This window comes from Muntiacus reevesi, chromosome 1 (genome assembly GCF_963930625.1).
Source record: "Muntiacus reevesi chromosome 1, mMunRee1.1, whole genome shotgun sequence".
NCBI classification, from domain to species: Eukaryota; Metazoa; Chordata; class Mammalia; order Artiodactyla; family Cervidae; genus Muntiacus; species Muntiacus reevesi.
Window position 1 is genome coordinate 139,096,383 of NC_089249.1, and position 18,820 is coordinate 139,115,202.

An 18,820-nucleotide genomic window follows, 5' to 3' on the forward strand; every position below is an offset into this window, starting at 1 on the left:
TGTCCTTTATTGTGCCCATCTTTGCATGAAATGTTCCCTTGGTATCTCTAATTTTCTTGAAGAGATCTTTAGTCCATTCTATTGTTTCCCTCTATTTCTTTGCATTGATCACTGAGGAAGGCTTTCTTATCTCTCCTTGTTCATTCATATGGGTATATCTTTCCTTTTCTCCTTTGCCTTTCACATCTCTTCTTTTCACAGCTATTTTTAAGGCCTCCTCAGAAACCATTTTGCCTTTTTCCATTTTTTTTGGGGGGGGATGGCCTTGATCACTGCCTCCTGTACAATGTCATGAACCTCCATCCATAGTTCTTCAGGCACTCTATCAGATCTAATCCCTTGAATCTATTTGTCACTTCCATTGTATAATCATAAGGGATTTGATTTAGATCATACCTGAATGGTCTAGTGGTTTTCCCTACTTTCTTCAATTTAAGTCTGAATTCTACTAAAGAAATTTTATTTAGATAACAGGCAGATCTTTTTTTTTAATGGATGACAATGTAAGGTATGGGTTAAAATCATAATCACTAGCTTAAAAAGTTCTGGGTTTATAACTGAATTCCACTAACTCTGTGATCTTGGGAAAGATTACTTAATCTTCTAATCTTTAAAAGGAATGCAATAGTAGAATATGTTTCATACAATTATTTCGATAATTAACTTACCTAAAGTAAGGAAAGTATTGGGGCTTCCCTGTTAGCTCAGCTGGTAAAGAATCTGCCTGCAATGTGGGAGACCTTTGTTTGACCTCTGGATTGCGAAGATCCCCTGGTGGAAGGTATGGCAACCCACTCCAGTATTTTTGCCTCGGGAATGCCCTTGGACGGAAGAGCCTGGCAGGATGCAGTCCATGGGATCGCAAGTAGGACACGACTGAGCGACTAAGCACAGCACAGCAGCAAGGAAAGTATTAGCATAGTGGTTGGTTTATATATAGGGAGAATGCTCAGTAAATGAGAAAAAAATAGTGTATGTGCAAGTGGGAATGAGGAAGACAAGGACTCCAGACTCACATACAGTAACATTTAACTATCTAACTGTATCAGAAAGTGAGCATGTCACCATCTTTGTAAAGAAGAGTTAGTGAAGTGAAAGTCACTCAGTCGTGTCCAACTCTTTGCGACCGCACGGACTATACAGTCCATGAATTCTCCAGGCCAGAACACTGGAGTGGGTAGCCGTTCCTTTCCTCAGGGGATCTTCCCAACCCAGATATCAAACCAACGTCTCCCGCATTGCAGCCAGATTCTTTACCAGCTGAGCCACAAGGGAAGCCCCAAAATACTCGAGTGGGTAGCCTATCCCTTCTCAGTGGATCTTTCCAACCCAGGAATTGAACTGGGGTCTCCTGCTTTGCAGGCAGATTCTTTACCAACTGACCTATCAGGGCAGCCAAAGAAAAGTTAAGGCAGACAGTATATTTTCATAAATACGTGTTGCTATCAAAATACTTGTGGGTATCATCATTCTAATAGGTAGTCTCATTCTATGGTACAGATCTTAATTTTGATACGTAAAGACTGATTTCCTCTGTATCTTCACAAGTATATCCCCTAGCCCAGGGCAATATCCTGTATTTATCTGCAACATTTAGCAGAGGGTGGATCACAGAGTAAGTGCTCAAGGTAAGCCTGTTAAATAAAAACACTTTCAAATCACACAGTCTAATATCACAAAATACAAACACATCATGTACTTTTAAAATGCACAAGGATGCCTATTGTGTATGATTGCGTGTGTGTGTGTGTGTAATTGAGCACACAATAAAGACAACTCAAGGTAAAATAACCACACCCTTTTTTACATTTTCACAAGTGTTAGTGTCAAGTCTTTCAGATGTGAATGTAATTCGGATGATTAGCTCCTTCTACATGGGTTCGATGTCCCCAAAAATAGTACTGTTGGGTTTATGGCTAGCTACACAAAAGTCACTGGAGACCGTCGCACTGTAGCTGATTAGCAAAATCATTAGAAGAGTCAGTCTACATCGTTAGGCTCTTGAAGGCTTTCTCACACCCTCTGTCTGTACTACTTGAGTGAGTATAGCTACCATTAGTTCTGGAACAATCATTTTCAAATTTGACTCTGTTTTCTTTTCTACTCTACTAACCAATGGTGAAATGTATTAACCTTCATATGACTCAATTACATCATAAATCTCAGATGTTTCTGGAATGAAATTAGACAGTTAGGTCACACATCTTGTTTTCCATTATTTTCTGAGTCTGAGTGGAACAAGTCTGAAATTGAGGCATGTAAGATACAAAACTCTTCTGACCAGAAGTTCCTAAGTTGAAGTTATTTTCTACAAGGTGTGAGCAACTGTCCTGAAGGATTCTGACATCAGTGAATAAACAGTGGGCTGGGAATGGGGACAACACTCTTGACTCATTGGTCAAAAACACATCACTCTCTCTCTTTTTCATTGAAGTGACTCCTAAATAATAGACAGGCCTTTCATTATTATTTTCCTCAGGGAAATTTCCCTCAAGCTTCAAAAGTTCATCCAGGCCTTCCGAGAATGGAAGGTGTGGTGAAATTATATTGGGATGCTGATCTGACAATATAAAAAATGCCTGGGTTTCTATTTCCCATGATCTCTTAGAGGAAGAATCCTTTGGTGGAGAATTGTTGCTCAAGAAGCATTTGCTGACTGAGCTATTTATAAGCTCTTGCTCCTCCTCAGTTTCACCTGACTTAGAGTTGCTGAGCAGGGTGGCATATTTAACAGAGGGCTGTCTCCTGCTTTCATCCTCACAGGTTATGTCTGTGCTCTCAGCCTCAGAGAATTGAGCACTGCTGCATTGGTCACTAATACAAATGGAACCCTTCTCAAGATCTGGAGTCGTCAAAAGTAGAGCATCTGTAGTTGTTGGCACCATCTCATCTTTATTTTTCCATGATGTATCAACACTGATATCTTCTGAAATGGTTTCAGGCTCCAAAAGAAGAGGACCAAAGGTCGCTGATTCTGTGTGCTTGATAAAAAGATGCTCAAATGTTTCTGGCTAAAAGAAAAGACACATTTTAATCCTCAATTGTATTGATTTTTGTTTTGCTTCACTATGATATCATGGAAGAAATGGAAGTGTGAAAGTTTAAATGAAAGGACATAAATCACAAACTAATCATAACCATATAAACCACATACTAATTGTGGTTAAATCATAAACCACAAACTAACTGATTTTGGGGCTGAAATAAATAGATCAAAAATCATAAGGGACAGGTAGTATAAGATACTGTTTAAAAGAGAGATGAGAAAGACTTAAATTTGAGTCTTTCCGTTTCTATGATCATGGACAAGTACATTAACCCCTCTGCCTTTCAATTTCCTCATCTGTAAAATTGTGTTCAATATTTATCTCATAGCTTTGTACAAGAAATACATTAAATAGTATCTGAAAGTACATAGCTCTCAAAGGCTTCCCGCGTGGTGCTGGTGGTAAAGAATCTGCCTGCCAGTGCAGGAGACACAATAGACGTGGGTTCGATTCCTGGGTCAGGAAGATCCCCTGGAGAAGGGGATCCAGTATTCGTGCCTGGAAAATGCCATGGACATAAGAGCCTGAGGGGCTATAGTCCATGAGGTTTCAAAGAGTCAGATGTGACTGAGGACACCGAAATTAGAAAGTGTTATCTGTAGAAGAATTTCTAATTTTGTATAGCAAATTACACCTCCACAAACTGAAATCTCTTACATCAAGTTTAAAAGGTAAATTGATACAAAATCAAATGAGCGGGGCTTCCTTGGTGGTTCCGTGGTAAAGAATCCACATGCCAATTCAGGAAACACAGGTTCCACCCCTGGTCCAGAGAGATCCCACGTGCCGTGCAGCGGCTAAGCCCATGGGCCACAACTATTGAGCCTGCGCTCTAGACCCCGGGAGCCACAACTACTGCAACTACTGAAGCCCGCTTGCCCTAGAGCCCAAGCTCTGCAACAAGAGAAGCCACCGCAAAGAGAAACCCTAGCACAACCAGAGAGTAGCCCCTGCTCCCCACAACTAGAGAAAAGCCCACACAACAATGAAGACACAGCATAGACAAAAATGAATAAATACATTTTTTTAAAAATCAAAGGAGCAATACAACTTGGCTACAGATCACTAAAATAACTACTCCATGACATAATACATGATATGAAGGAGACTATATGTGATCTTATCTACCTTACATCATACTAAAAATCTATTTATGAATATCAGAAAATAAGAACTAAGAATACCTATTTGCTAAAAACAATTAAGGTGAAAGAGATGATCACAGACTTTTAAATAATTTCACATAAAAATACAACCTAAAGGACATGTGGAATGAAGACAAAGATACAAAACAAATGCACATCATATTTTTATAAGAACAGTGGTTACATTACAACAACAAACCCTGCTAAGCAGCTGCAAGCAAGCATCTATGTGCAAAAAAGCTCAACTCATACAATATAAACACATTGAAAAAATAAATGCAAAATAAAACTGTAGATACAGCAGATTGAAAAATTAGCACAACTAAATGAAGTACTACAGAAAATGTGTTCAATTTTATGCTATACATATAATTAAAATTTTGAATTTTATAATTCTTAAACTAATAGAATGAATTCAGATATATTGCTTGAAATAACAATATAATCAACATTCATAATGACATTTATGGAATTTATATGGAATTTATATTCCATATAAAAATACAATTCATTTAACATAATGTTGAACTCAATGAAATATATGGGTGATTATAACCATAAAGGAATAAATATACCAAATATAATGGAATAGATTTATATAGAGACTAAAATACTACATAATAACAGATACTGTATTATTACAAAGTTTTCTGTTATTATATGAACATAATGTGTAAAGAGAAAACTATTTCTCTTCCTGTTTTTTTCTGAGAGAAATATATAATTAAATTTATATAATTTCCTTCAAAATTTTTTGCCCATTTTATTTTTTATTAAGGTTACTACTATATATGTACTGATTTTCATAAAATTTAAATGAACCAAGAAATTAAGATCTACAAATAAAGGAACTGCATACTATTAACACTGAAAACAAAAATAAGAATAGCACATAGCATGCAAACTCACAGATGTTCTTCAAATGACATGTTTGACATATTTCATGCCCTCTAAAGCTTCATAATCGGTAATTAATCTGTTACACCAAACAATTTACTTCTTCAAATGCATTTGATGAAAGAGTTCACTAATAATGGAAGACAACAACAACAAGCACATATCCATATATTATTAAAGTATATTTTATCAATGGGTCACAGACATTTATTAAGAGTATGTGTACTAAAAAATCATTTCGATTACCATATGCATCTAACATTTCAAGATTTTAGAACAGTCTGAGAGCATATTAAATATGTACTCAGCTAGAAGGAATTAATATCCTTTCATATTTTCACACTTCAATTTTATATTCCAATGACATCTATTAAAAGGCAGTGAAGTGGGGAAAGGACACTTTCTTCCTGATTTTTAGGTTTTTTAACATTCAAATAAAACTGTGAATGAAATCTAAATGTAAGTAATGCATATGTATCCTAAATTTAAATATTATTTGGGTTAATCAAACAGAGGCTTTGGTTCATTTTGAATGTGAGCAGCAAGGCACACAAGGTAATTCACCACTAGCATTAGAGGTGGTCTCTTTTTTCAAGAAGGAAAGTCCTGGGTTTGCTTTGAGCAATTTCTAAAAGCTTTAGAGAGTCTCCCTTTTTGCATCACTGCCCATTTCCCTGCCTGCTAGAAGTTTTGGGTGGTTCAGTGTAAATAAATTAAATTTAGTCAAGAATTTCACAAAGATGCCGAATTGGAAGCCGATGTGTTTCCTTATCTGGTCAATCTGACCTAGATACGTCAGGTCATCCCAAAATGAACTGTGACTTCTACTGGCCTTCGACCAGAACAAACTGTCTTTGATCTGAAATGGAAGTTAGCATTTAGGTCATTTTCAAGGCTAAAATGAAAATTCCCATATGAATCAGAGTTAAATAAATATAAGAGCTCCAAGACATTATAAAGAATACCCAAATAGTTCAATTTATAGGCTGAAGTGTCTATAAAAGGACATAAAATCGGACATAAGATGTAAACTAAAAACTTTTGCTACATTTTATATTTAGAGTCATTGCATTTGCCAAGTTATGTGTCAGAAGCTGTAGTTATAGCACTGTCTATTATAAATTTGATGATATCTAATAGATATGTGCTGAAAGCAACAGTCATATTTTTTAATGTTTTATGACCAGACAAAGGACAAATCAAAAGCCATATATCATAAATACTACTTTTGAGATGACCTGAGAAGTAATCATACATCCAAACTGAACTGGACTGAGATCAAGGTCTTGAACTCCAAATTTACCCATCTGTTTTAAGTTCTAAATCAACATAATCCACCATATTTTAGTTCTCAATAGTTCACCATTTTTTTTAGATTGTCTCCCCTTCTTCAAAATGTAAAATCTTCTAGTACTCTATAGAATGTTGGGAAGCTGGCATATTAGGTTCATCGGTAGTGATCATGATTAGACTTCAAAGAACGTCCGTTCTCTGTTCAGATAAAATAAAACAAAATAAGGAAGCAAAATAAAAAACATTCAGAAAGCAAAAAATAAAAGAAATCAAAAAGATGTTCTGTCAGGCATGGGTAGTGGATCATAAATTCTTGTGTTAAACTACAGTAATGCACGTTTTTACGAAACGATAACATTTTGAACTAAGGTGGTCTCTATCATTTTCTTAAGGCATGCCTTAACATCGCACTCTAAGGATAGCCTTAGCAATCCCAGAAAAGAAAATCTATAGAGGAATAATAGAATAAGTAAAAGCAAAGAAGAACAAAGAGCTGGGAAAATTAAAAGCAAGTGGAGGAAATACAGCAAATATTAGAGAATTTGGAACAAGAAAGAATAAAGTAGTAGATTTCTGAAAATAATTTTTTCAATTAAAATAGAGAAGATTTGAAATAGTAAAGAAGAATAAAATTATCATGGTTTTTTTAATCTAGAAAAAAGTTCTAAGAACTTTCATCTGGTCCACATTTCTCCCTTTTTATAGACAAAACGATCAAGGCTTAAAGTTGCACAGCTAAATAGAGGGAGGACTCTGAATATTTTTCTAATCCAACAATGTCTAAAATACAAAGGAAGATGAAAAGATATTTTAAACACAAGTAGGGAGGAGAACATGTTCTTTCTTTTGCTTTTTCTATTTGCTGTGATAGATTTGAGCAGATTAATTTATCATCTCTTCTGATTCATTATGACCCAAAGGCACATATATAGATATTAAGAAGGACAAGAAAATAGAGAAAACAGAAATCATATTTTAGGAAACTAAATATTCACACTTCTGCAAGGCTGTTCTAGCAATTTCAGGGACAATCTGCCTCAGATCCATGAGAACGGTATTAGGAGTTTATGGGTTGCTAAGCTGCTTCTTTTGAGAACTAGAACAGGTGGTGGAATCTAGGATAGTCTTTTTGACTCAAAAGAAAAATTCCATTTGATTTTAATTTAAACATGCAAAGTATTTAGGTTGTTAAGCGGGAGTACACTTTGTGGAAATAGACATAAATGTAGACAACAAAGAAGCAGGGTTAGATCACACACACACACCTCAAATGTAGATGGTTTGGATTTAGACGAAGAAACTAACAGAGTAGACAAAATGCTAAAGAAAGAGGTTTTAAAAAGTTTTGAATTAGAAGAACAACAAGGCTATTGACTTACTGCAATATGTTTTCCTACAACAAGAATTTCAACCATTGTTTAAAATTTTTTTTATCCTATTTCAGAACTTTTAAAGAGATTTTTATTTGTTTCATTTATTTTATTGAAGTATAATTGATTGCAATACTGTTAAAGATTCTGGTTTTTAAAGCATTGTGAGAAATGGTGTAGGAAAGTACTGTGGTTCAAGTTGGCAGTTTGAGCTTGCATGTTTCTTTCTCATCTCTATAGAGGCTCTGTTAGAATGAAAGTGTATGAATAAATCAAATGAGATAATCTGAGAAGGTTAAGAGGGAATGAGATTTCAAATTTCTAATAGATGGAAAACAAGTGGAGGAGCATAGACCAAAGGAGATGAGCTGCAGACTGGAATACCTCCAAGGTGGGCTATAGCTGAAGAGAAAGACAGTTTGCCCTGTTGCATATAGTGGAGATGGGAGGAAAGTGAAAGGTGAAAGTGAAAGTCACTCAGTCCTGTCTGACTCTTTGAGACCTCGTGGACTATAGAGTCCATGGAACTCTCCAGGCCAGAATACTGGAGTGGCTAGCCTTTCCCTTCTCCAGGGGATCTTCCCAACCCAGGGATCGAACCCAGGTCTCCTGCATTGCAGACGGATTCTTTACTAGCTGAGCCACCAGGGAAGCCCTAGCTGAAGAGAAGGACAGTTTTCCCTGTTGCATATAGTGGAGATCATATATCAATAACCTCAGATATGCAGATGACACCACTCTTATGGCAGAAAGCAAAGAACTAACAAGCCTCTTGATGAAAGTGAAAGAGGAGAGTGAAAAAGCTGGCTTAAAATGCAACATTCAAAAAAAGAAAGATCATGGCATCCAGTCCCATCACTTCATGGCAAATGGATGGGGAAACCATGGAAACAGTGACAGACTTTATTTTCTTGGGCTCCAAAATCACTGCAGATGGTGACTGCAGCCATGAAATTAAAAGACGCTTGCTCCTTGGAAGAAAAGCTATGACCAACCTAGACGGCATATTAAAAAGCAAAGACGTTACTTTGCCAACAAAGGTCCATCTAGTCAAAGCTATGATTTTTCCAATAGTCATGTATGGATGTGAGAGTTGGACATAAAGAAAGCTGAGCGCTGAAGAACTGATACTTTTGAATTGTGGTATTGGAGAAGACTCTTGAGAGTCCCTTGGACTGCAAAGAGATCAAACCAGTTAATCCTAAAGGAAATGAATCCTGAATATTCATTGGATGGACTGATGTTAAAGCTGAAGCTCCAATACTTTGGCCACCTGATGCAAAGAATTGACTCACTGGAAAAGACTCTGATGTTGGGAAGGATTGAAGGCAGGAGGAGAAGGGGGTGACAGAGGATGAGATGGTTGGATGGCATCACTGACTCAATGGACATGAGTTTGAGCAAGCTCCAGGAGTTGGTGACAGACAGGGAAGCTTGGAGTGCTGAAGTCCATGGGATCACGAAGAGTTGGACACAAGCAAATGCCTGAACTGACTGAACTGATATAATGGAGATGAGGGGAGGGGTGAAGAAAAGGCAGGTAAAAACACAGGAAGAAATGAGACCTTTGTCTGAAAACAGGAAATTCTTTATATGGAATGGGGCTCTTCTACTCCCTCTACTACACATGGAAAAGGCTTCATATTCTCCACACTCAAATTGAAGATTTGTTCTTAAAAGTAATTGAAAAATTACCTGGGGAGGAATCTAGCAGCTGAGGAGTATTGGTGTCTATGAGCATGTCTTTCCTCATCTAGCAGAGCCCTTTCCAACCCATTCAGGGAAGCAATCCCTTTCTTAAATATGAAAGAAAAACAAAGGGTTACCACATATGTGTGGAAAGTGTGAGATTTTTTAAAAAGCCAAGATAAACAGGAGGAGAATGTGATCCTAGCAGACACAGAGAGTTCAAGGAATAAAAGGAAAGAGAATTTTTAAAACAAAGAATGATCCTCTAAATCAGTATTTCTAGTAAGAAAATATTTCATGCATAAAGTCAGAACAGGATACACTGAAGATGAATAGTTGGAAATTTACAACTATAAAGAGCAAATGTTCAATAGAAGCACTGAAGGAACAAGATATGGCAGGTCTCAAACACACACACAAAAAAAGACAAAGAAACAGGACATATTAGAGAAGAGATAAGAAGTATAGATCTTTGCAGAAGGTCCAACACCCACCTAATACATATTCTAGAATGACATCCAAAGAAATAAGAGGAGAGGAAGTTATCAAAGAAATAATATCATTTCTTAGAATTGACAGGAGATTGGAATCAAAAGTGTCTTCAAACAAGAACAAAGCTAAATGAAAAAGAATCTTCCTAAATAGGTTTAGACCTACCACTAAAATTTTAGAACATCAATAACAGGGATAATATATTAAAAGCAAGAAAACTGCATGATACCAGTGAGGAGTAAAAATCAGAATGGCACTAGACTTCTCAGAAGTGATACCAGATGCTAGAGGATAAGGCAGGAATCGTCTCAAAGTTTTATTGGAAAGGCTTGTCAACCTAGAACTTGCTATTCCACCAAAATATCAATAAAGGAAGGCACAATAAAAAGAATTTCAGGCTTGGAGAGACTTCAACTTATACAATATTTCCTGGCAGGTTATGTAAGGAAGTAGTTAATCAAAAAGAGGAAGAAAAAAGTCTAGAGAACAGTTTCCACTAGAAACCACTTTTCCCTTCTCCAGGGATCTTCCTGACACCAGAATGAAACCAGGGTCTCCTGCATTGCAGGTGGATTCTTTACCAACTGAGCTGTCTGGGAAGCCCCTACTAGAAACCAGTTAAGGGAAAATTCAGAGGGATGGCTTGTAGTAATGTTAGAAAAGGCCTAAGCCAGATCACAGAAGGAGGATAGAGGAGTTCCTGGACAGGGTGCCTGGGGAACAGATCTCCAGTGAAGATGCACATACACATACAGCACAAAGAAGGTTAAAAAAAAAAATTAAGAAGCAATTAGAAGCTCTAGAAAAAGCAAAACAAACATAAAACATAAAAATGAAAAATGAAGCCAACTAAAATTTGGCAAAATTCAGATCAACAGGGTGGAGTGTTTCTAACATATCTTTTTCAACTATTTTGTGTCATTGGAACCACAAAATGTGGTAATATAATCACATTATATTACTTGGTTCTGCAAGGAACAATATTTATAAACTCATAACAATTAAAATACAGTTTATTGGGTTTTTACTTTTTAAAATTAACTCACAAATTATAGCACAGAACATGTTATCTACCCTGACTTAAGTGAAAATGTAAAGTTACAGTTGACAAAGATTGAGAAGTGGAGAGAATTGGAGGGAAAGGTAAGAGTACTAATGTCTTTATTTTATTTTAATAATGGGGGGTTCTAAGAAACAGTCTGTATTTCATGGAACAACAAATGGAGTGTTAGAAGACTGTTCTGAGATTATAGACTGATTACTGAAGGAACTGAAAAAAAAGTGACTAACAATATGATATGGTAATAGCATGAGTAAAGAAGGGGCAAAAAAGTATGTATATAATAAGTAAATCCTCATTACAGCCAGAAATCGCTAAATATTTACATCTCATAATGGCAGAAATATCTTATTTTTAGAAATAAAAAGGTGACCTGCCAGAAAAATTAAGAGCAAATGGCTGCACCATTTTAACGTTCAAGTTGGCAGTACAGGAAAGTTCCAATTTCTCCACATTCTCACCAACTTATTACCTGTGGTTTTTACTATAACAATCCTAGCTAGTGTAAAGTGCTATCTTGTGTTTTTGGTTTACATTTCCCTAATCTTTTCCTAATCACATTGACCATATATTCATTTTTCCTTATTGGCTATTTGTACATCTTCTTTGCAGAAATGTCTATTCGGATTCTTTGCCAATTTTTTGTGTGTTAAGATATACACAAAATTTATTATTTTAACTATTTTTTTTTTATTTTAACTATTTTTAAGTGCACAATTTAGTGGCATTAAGTTTATTAAGCAATCCATTGTTAATAAGGACTTGATGGGAAGGGTATCAATGAGTACAATAAACCTGAGTTTAACCAAGGTTTTACACCTACAGGCTGTCTGATCAAGACAAGTTGCTACATCACTCTGCACCTCAGTTTTGTAATCAGAAAATATAAAGTTATTAGGTCTATGACCAAATTAAATAAAATAATATGAATATTAAACTTTAGAGCAGATAGTAAATTGTCTCATCCTCTTTAGAAATATAATGTGAATTATACTGTATTATTTGCCCCCAAAAAAGTACTTTTAGTTAGGAGGTTAAAGTAGAAGGTGAGATTTTTTAAAGTTATTGATTTTTAGCAGATTAGATTTTTATCATAAGTAAAACCTTTGAAATTACATTCTTCTTTACTCTTCAAATATTCCTGATACATTCCAAAAACTGATCTATTCCTAACTGAGTACCTGTTAAGCCAAGTAATAAACTGAGCACCTTGAGGGCTAGTTATGCTTAAAGAATATCTTACAAGATTTTAAAGTCTAATATTTGCAAAAGTAAAAAAAAATCCATCTTACAAATAATATCATTCCCCCACCCTACTTAGAAATTCTTCACACTTTCTCAGTTTACCAGAACCTGGGGACATGCGGTGATATTTCTGTCTATTGCACACGTCTGCCAGGTGATCTGCTGTGGCATGACGCGCCTCCTTAGGGAGCTACATGACACAGTGGGGTAGCATGTGGCTTAGAGTCACTGACTCAGTCTACATTCTTTTGTGTCCAGCATTTTCTGGAAAATGGAAAAACTTGATGCAGGGTCAAACTACATTTTGCTGAGGTGGGCTGACCATTTCCCTGCCCTGGTAAACACTTAGAAGCCATTATTCCTGGTGGTTCGTAGAGATTTCAGAGCTTACCATTTTGAAGACTGAGTGTTTCAGCTTCTCTGAGACAGTAAGATTGTTATTCCCAGAATTTATATATACTGACATGGTGAAGTGTTTACATTTTTAGTTAGATAAGTACTTCGATTTTTTTTACAAAACTCCTCTCATATTCAAAGAAGGAAAAAAACTCGGTATTTAAGAAAATAGTCTCCTTTTTACTCTTTGTCTTTTAACCTCCCTATTTTCAGTTCGTGAATGTGCAAAGGTCCTTCCTACCACTGGGCTTTGTTTTCATGGGTGGACTTGCCTGGGCTCTCACCCTCCACCACAAATCCTACTGGATCACTGTTCATCTTCCAGATCTTAGCTCAACTGTCACTTTCTTATCTTCACTCACTCACCACCCCCCATCGCACACAATACACTCAGCACACTGGGTCCCTTTATTTCACAACACATTTATCATTATTAGTGTTTGTAATATTAACATAATATATATTATATATAACACATATAGTTATTTCAGTTATAAACTGATTAATCTTATCTTTCCCATAGACTGTACACTCCAAGAGTTTTTATTTTCCCACCATTTTAACCCCAAGGCCTAGATGAGTGACTGGCATTAGGATAACTATTCGATAAATATCCCTTGAATAAATGCATGGAATGAATTAATGACTGAATTTTAAATGAATAAACAATTTTAGAGAGAGAAAAGAAGACAAGTGCATTCTATTCTGCTTTTAACCAGTCATTCCTCTATGACCTCCCTGTCACTGCCTAGATGGTAAGAATGATATTTTAAAAATTATTTTCCCAGAGCCTAGCAATATCCTAGACTTACATGTAAATACTCATTCTCATTATGTGCTTGTTGAACAAAGGAATGAATGAATGACAAATAAATATACATGACTGAAATGTCACTAACACTACAATAAATGTCACTGTAAGAATTCATAATGGAAGAGAAAGAAGAGAAATAAATATTTTACTAATTGAAAAATCATCAGGACTGTTTTAATGAAAGAAGATTCTGTGACTTATAGTAAGGGCATAGCTGAGAAGTGTATGGGTGTGGGGCTGGTTAGAGTCAGGCAAAGTGAAGTTTCTGTAAAGATAATGTATGCATGTAAACATGTGAAACTACAGTGCTACCATGTCTGAAGATAAAACACTGTCTCTTCTGCTGAAAGATTACAATTTAGTTGCTTGCACTGTTTTGCCCACAATATTACTTATTTTGTTCACTCACTTGTTCATTGGTAAACTGTAGAGCAGTGATTTTGTTATTGCAAATCATATTCATTAGCATGTGAATGAAGTTAGAGGGTTGTAACCAGTATTTTTTAAATGAAATAAAATCTTGAAGATAGAGGGCACTGCGAATGCATATTATTTATATCTATACATTTACTAGGTTGCAAGGTAAAGCATATTTCTCACCAAGGGTCATGGTCAAAAAAAGGAAAGCCAGAGAGAACAAATACTAATAGAATAGGCTTAAAAATTAGGCAAATTAGTAAACTAAGTCAGACTCTAAAACAAGCTACCTAACCAGTATAAGTTTTAGGGTTTTTTTCTCTATAAATGGAGATGCTAATACTTATTCTGTGGGGTAACTGAAAGAATAACAATAGAATAGGCTTAAAAATTAGGCAAATTAGTAAACTAAGTCAGACTCTAAAACAAGCTACCTAACCAGTATAAGTTTTAGGGGTTTTTTCTCTATAAATGGAGATGCTAATACTTATTCTGTGGGGTAACTGAAAGAATAACAATGTAAAACATGTAAATATGCAATATAATGATAATTTACTGAGATACTACTATTTGGAAGTACCATCTTCTTTACTCCTTGAAACAACTCAATGAGGTAAATTCTATTAAACCTCATTTTACAGGAGAGGAAACCAAGATACCAAGAATTGAAATAAAAATCTTAATGAATGTAAGAATATGTATCTCAATGATCTGCACATAAATAAATTGACAAACTATAAGATATCAGCATTTATTGAATCTTGACTTTAGTATTTTGCATTTAGCAGGAGGAGCTCAATAATATATGTGGTCTTAAAAAACAGCCCTAGAACTCAGAACACTCTTCACAATAAATAATAAAATGCTCTGAAAACTTAGAGGGGGCAGAATTTCTTCTGAACTACATTTGTTCACAGAAGGTTTGGGGAAAGAGCTTAAAGCAAACTCTTCGCTGACATAGAGGGGTCTATAGAGGTGAGAGAAATAGTGTCAGCATGACTAAGGCCCGTGGACAGGAAAAATGGACATAAGTTGATAACAGATTGTAGAGAGAAGTCATTGAGAATCAGCTTAAACAGACTGTACTCGATCTTGCAGCTAAAAAAGAAACCACTGAAGACTTGTAACAGTGACTATGATGACACAATTATTGAGACTGAATAACTCCGCATGTGATTATTGTTCAAAACATCATTGAGATATTTTGCCATGAAAACTGAATTCTATTTTCCCAGTTTTATAGGTAGAAAGCCAACCCTTCTTCAAGGAAAACTTGGAAAATTAATGATATATTTGTTAAATTCTAGAGTTTTCTGAGAAAATCTATAATAGACGTAAGTGCAAATTATCTTATTAGAGTTGACTGTTTCATAAGTAGCTTGCAAGAGACTATCTTCAAAATGTAAGCTTTACTATGATAACTGCATTTCTCAGATTGCAGTGTTTTAGGAAGGGACTATCTTCAAAATGTAAGCTTTACTATGATAATTGCATTTCTCAGATTGCAGTGTTTTAGGAAAGGATTATGTAGTTTTTAATTGATTTAAGTAATTATGAAGATAACTATAAGGGTTAAAAATATTGATTCCAGCCTTTTCCAAAGGACAATCAATTTATACCCAAAAAGTATATATAAATATTTGTTCTCCATCAGATTTGACCTAACATTCTAATATTTGTTTTATGATATAGTGTGACACAGAAGAAAGGTATGTATATTGTTAATTCAGATGATAAACTTCCTATTGAATTTTGTTTTGTCCTGTTTTCAAATCCCTGCACCTTCCTATTCATGAAAATAAATAAAAAATTAGACAGATTCATATTAAGATGAATTGAATAAAATAAAATTTAAACCTTATCCTTAAAAAAAAGGTTTGAACCTTAAAAATGTTTGAAGTTCTAAAAGGTATACAGCATCTAAAATGAAATATTACATAGGTTAATTAAAAAATATTAGGTTAAAAAAAAATTTTTAAAAAGACCTTCTGAAAATTAAGTCCTTGTGCCCAGGAACAGTTCTTGGGGTTTGGAACATCTTCCCAAAACAACTTTTTCATTCTACAAAGGATAAACAAGGCATTAGAATTAGAGAACATTCACATTGAAAACGCTAACAGTTAATAAGCAAACAACTAGAAACTAAGTCTACCAGACTGTTTATGCCACAGTAGGATCAATTTTACTTTCATATGCTATCCAAGGAAGAATTTCTATCAACTTTCTGTCTAAACCAAAGTTAATGATCACTATAATAATAATAAAAAAAAATAGCTAACATTTATTGAAAACTGTATGCCTAGCCCTGTGCTAAATACTTTGCACAGGCCCCATCAGCTCACTTGATTGGAAGATAAATTCAGATTCTAAAATCACTTTTCCCTCTTCATTGCTAGAAGACAAAAATTTCTGTAGAAATTTGCCACGTGTGAAATAACCTCAATGGTCTGGACCTCTCAGAACAGAGTGATGGGGCACATAAAGAACCATTCAAGCAGTTCAAATGAGACAGAATGGAGCTCTACAGTGCTAAAATTTAAAAAGCAGAATGCCTACTAACCATAAGTGAATTGACTGTTCCAAATAAATCTTTGCAACTAAAAGTCCTCAACCTAGATTTACAATTCTGAAAGTCACTGCTGTCACCTCTAAGAATATGCTGCCTAGGCTTTTCTGTTATAAGCTTGTTATTTCATGAATGTATATACATTTGTTAAAAATCTAATTTCTTCCCTGAGGCTTATGTGTGCTAGCAAAATGCAGTGTGGATTCCTGAAATAAGGAATCTTTTTTCTTCTTATGCCATCTTACTGTATACTGAACACATAGAAAATATTTAGCATATTTTAGTGTTTCTGATTTGGGTTTAAAGTGGTTTAAATATGCTTGAGATTTTTAACACCATATACAATACCTTTGATGTGATACTGACAATGTTCCAAGCAATAAGATTGACGAGGAAATTATTATTGGCACGATTACATATAGATCTGCATCATGCTGGTGTTTTTCATCATCTAAAAAAGAAAAAATTCACACAACTCAGAATCTTGAGGAAGAAATATCTTTCTGTATCAAAAATCATAACAGACCTTTTTCTGATTTCATCATAAATCTGAATGACCTTTAAAGATACAAAAATCAGAAAGATGTAAGTATAGTTTTGATCATAAAATAATTACTATTTTGTTCAGAATTATGCTTCTCGTAATGTAGCAAAACATTTTCTCAAAAGTATTTATTTTCCAGCCCTCTCCATCTGATCACTTTTCAATTATATGAGTCAAAATGTCAATTAAAGTTGTTATGATGGCTCTCTGCATCAGTCATCTGCTTCTGGAGAAGGCAATCTACAAGACCCATCAACTTCTATCTTGCTCACTTCAGACACATTGACGTCTTTGTTGCTTCTTGGACCACAAGCATGCTCACTCTTCAGGGTCTTTGCACTTGCTGTCCCCTTGCTCAAATGTTCTTCCCCTTTGTCCTTGCAGGACTTATCACCTTCTTAGAGAAAAAGACCATCATTTTTGGCCATCATTACTGCTCAGACAGTAAAGAAGATGCCTGCAGTGTGGGTAGACCTGGATTCAATTCCTGAATTGGGAAGATCCCTTGGAGAAGGAAACAGCAACCCACTCCAGTATTCTTGCCTAGAAAATTCCATGGACAGAGAAGCCTGGTGGACTAAAGTCCATGGGGTCACAAAGAGAAGGACATGACTGAGCGACTAACACACACACTAAAGCACCACATTTTAACTCTATCTCTTCATTTTACTTTTATTTGTATTTCATATACTTATTTCTGTGTGACACTATATTATTTGTTTATCATCTGTCATTTGAGTACTGGAGTTTAAGCTCCATGTAGGGCACAGATTGATGTTCAATATTCAATCCCCAATGCTTAGAACAGTGTTCAATATATATTTGTTGAACAATACATGAATGAAGTTATATAATTATTTTACTTCTAAAACCAAGTAAAATATTTCTCTCTTGAAACTTCATTATTGGGTCACTTAGATTTTAAAACAACTTGAAAAATAACAGTAAAATCAAAGTGTTCCCGCTCCAAGTACAGTAAGATGAATCAGAAATATGACACCCAGTGAACTTTTCTCTATAACTGTCTCTCCAGTTTTATTTTCAGAAAAATTTTCCTTTAGAAGATGATGAAAATTTAAAGACTCCATAAGTATGTCAAAGCTTATTGTTTGGGGTAGGTGTGCTTATATTAATTGTGCAGCAAATTAATATTTTTTCAATTAACCTTTATGATGATATATTTTGTGGCACAGATGGGTATTTCCATTTTTGTTTCCATCAATTTTCTGATGTGAAGAACAGATTCACTGGAAAAGACTCTGACGCTGGGAAAGATTGACAGCAAGAGAAGAAGGGGGTAACAGGATGAGATGATTGAATGGCATCACTGACTCAATGGACACGAGTTTGAGCAAACTTTGGGAGATAGTGAAGGACAGGGAAGCCTGGCGTGATGCAGTCCATGGGTTTCAAAGAGTTGGAGACAACTTAGCGACCAAACAACAATCAACTTTCTACCCAATTTGAGACTGAAAGTGTTACTTACCAATACAAGAGCACAATATCATGCCTGATTATTCTTAATGACACCATGAGGCCATATACCCTTAACACAGTCACCCATGACACATCTACAGAAGACTCTGGGCTCTTCCATGATTCCATCAGAAAGAGAATAATCAGATGGCAGCATTATTGCTAAGAAAGAAGCCACATATCTGTGTAAAAGGAAACTAAAAGTAAAAATTTTTACCTTGAGCAAAACTATTAATTATCTTCGGTTTCCCTACTCCTTCCATAAATATTGGGTAAAGACTGAACTGATACTTCTCAATGGGGATAAAATGATCTGAGGAGAAAAAAATATTTTAAAGAGTCATCCTTACTGAATTAATATTAATGAGT

At 35.2% G+C, this 18,820-nt stretch overlaps 2 protein-coding genes across 3 annotated transcripts in view; both read right to left on the minus strand.

The window, feature by feature from the left end:
• Positions 1-2,183: 2,183 nt before the first annotated feature.
• LOC136148758 (leptin receptor-like) lies at positions 2,184-3,854 on the minus strand. The gene is made up of 2 exons (XM_065908458.1): positions 3,831-3,854; positions 2,184-3,011 (listed from the first exon to the last, which is right to left on the minus strand). The coding sequence occupies exons 1-2, from the start codon at positions 3,852-3,854 to the stop codon at positions 2,184-2,186; spliced, it is 852 nt and encodes a 283-aa protein (XP_065764530.1).
• A 236-nt stretch (positions 3,855-4,090) lies between these two features.
• Positions 4,091-18,820, minus strand: part of LEPR (leptin receptor) — a 93,261-nt gene continuing 78,531 nt past the window's right edge. The window contains exons 16-20 of one of the 2 annotated variants that reach the window (XM_065928569.1): positions 18,669-18,764; positions 16,780-16,882; positions 15,851-15,926; positions 9,448-9,548; positions 4,091-6,580 (exon numbers count right to left, since the gene is read on the minus strand). In XM_065928569.1, coding sequence (XP_065784641.1) covers positions 6,556-6,580; positions 9,448-9,548; positions 15,851-15,926; positions 16,780-16,882; positions 18,669-18,764 — 401 coding nt within the window. In that variant the 3' untranslated portion in view covers positions 4,091-6,555. The remainder of the gene's footprint in view (positions 6,581-9,447; positions 9,549-15,850; positions 15,927-16,779; positions 16,883-18,668; positions 18,765-18,820) is intronic. The other variant, XM_065928579.1, reaches the window with a different exon arrangement.